The following is a 758-nucleotide window of genomic DNA, read 5'->3' on the forward strand; positions in this document are numbered from 1 at the left end:
CGTGGCAGGTGAGCCTGTGGCTGCGGCGCCGGGAACACCGCTGCGGGGCCGTGCTGGTGGCAGAGAGGTGGCTGCTGTCGGCGGCGCACTGCTTTGACGTGTGAGTCCCAAAAGCTCCAAATGCCCCTGCACGTGTCTGTAGCTCACCCGGAACCGAACTGTTGCCCAAAAACGCACCGTGACCCCTCCTTTGCCGGAGTGCCCTCCCCGACCCCTGGGTCCCACTGCCCCAGGCTGCTCCTCCCACCCCCATCCCCACTCCCTGCAGCCCTCCCCTGCCCACCCACCCCTCAGCCTGACCACCCTGGGTTGTCCTACCCCGCGATCCCCACCAAACCCGGGGGCTGCAGCTCCTCCCAGCTCCAGGTCAAGTCCACGGGGACATTGGGGTCACTCCTTTCCCCAGTCCTCGCCCCTGGCACTCAGCTCCAGCCCCCCCAAAGCCCACTCAGTAGAAAGCTGTCCTCCCCAGGGCCCAAGCCCTGGCAGGCGAGGGGTACGGTATTCCAGAGGGGACACCCAGCTCCAGGCCCTGCGGGGCTCGAGGTCAGAAGGGGAGGGGGGGCGGACCCTCACGGCCACCAGTCTTTTCAGAGCGCTAGTATTAGGTGGTGATGACTGCAGTTCTTGGTGCTGCGTCGGTGCCTGGTGGGGTCATTGAACCCATTCTCAGACTGGCAGCCAGAGACCAAGTGGCCAAGAACCGTGGTGGGCCCCTGTGGGACACCGCAGGGGCAGGGGCCGGGGGCGCGGGGGCT

At 67.2% G+C, this 758-nt stretch overlaps 1 protein-coding gene across 1 annotated transcript in view; it reads left to right on the forward strand.

Annotated features, from left to right (window-relative positions):
• Positions 1–758, forward strand: part of TMPRSS9 (transmembrane protease, serine 9) — a 49,152-nt gene that overhangs the window by 47,172 nt on the left and 1,222 nt on the right. Inside the window, exon 11 of the mRNA XM_011964118.1 lies at positions 9–100. Coding sequence (XP_011819508.1) covers positions 9–100 — 92 coding nt within the window. The remainder of the gene's footprint in view (positions 1–8; positions 101–758) is intronic.

This window comes from Colobus angolensis, unplaced genomic scaffold (assembly GCF_000951035.1).
Source record: "Colobus angolensis palliatus isolate OR3802 unplaced genomic scaffold, Cang.pa_1.0 Scaffold64, whole genome shotgun sequence".
NCBI lineage: Eukaryota > Metazoa > Chordata > Mammalia > Primates > Cercopithecidae > Colobus > Colobus angolensis.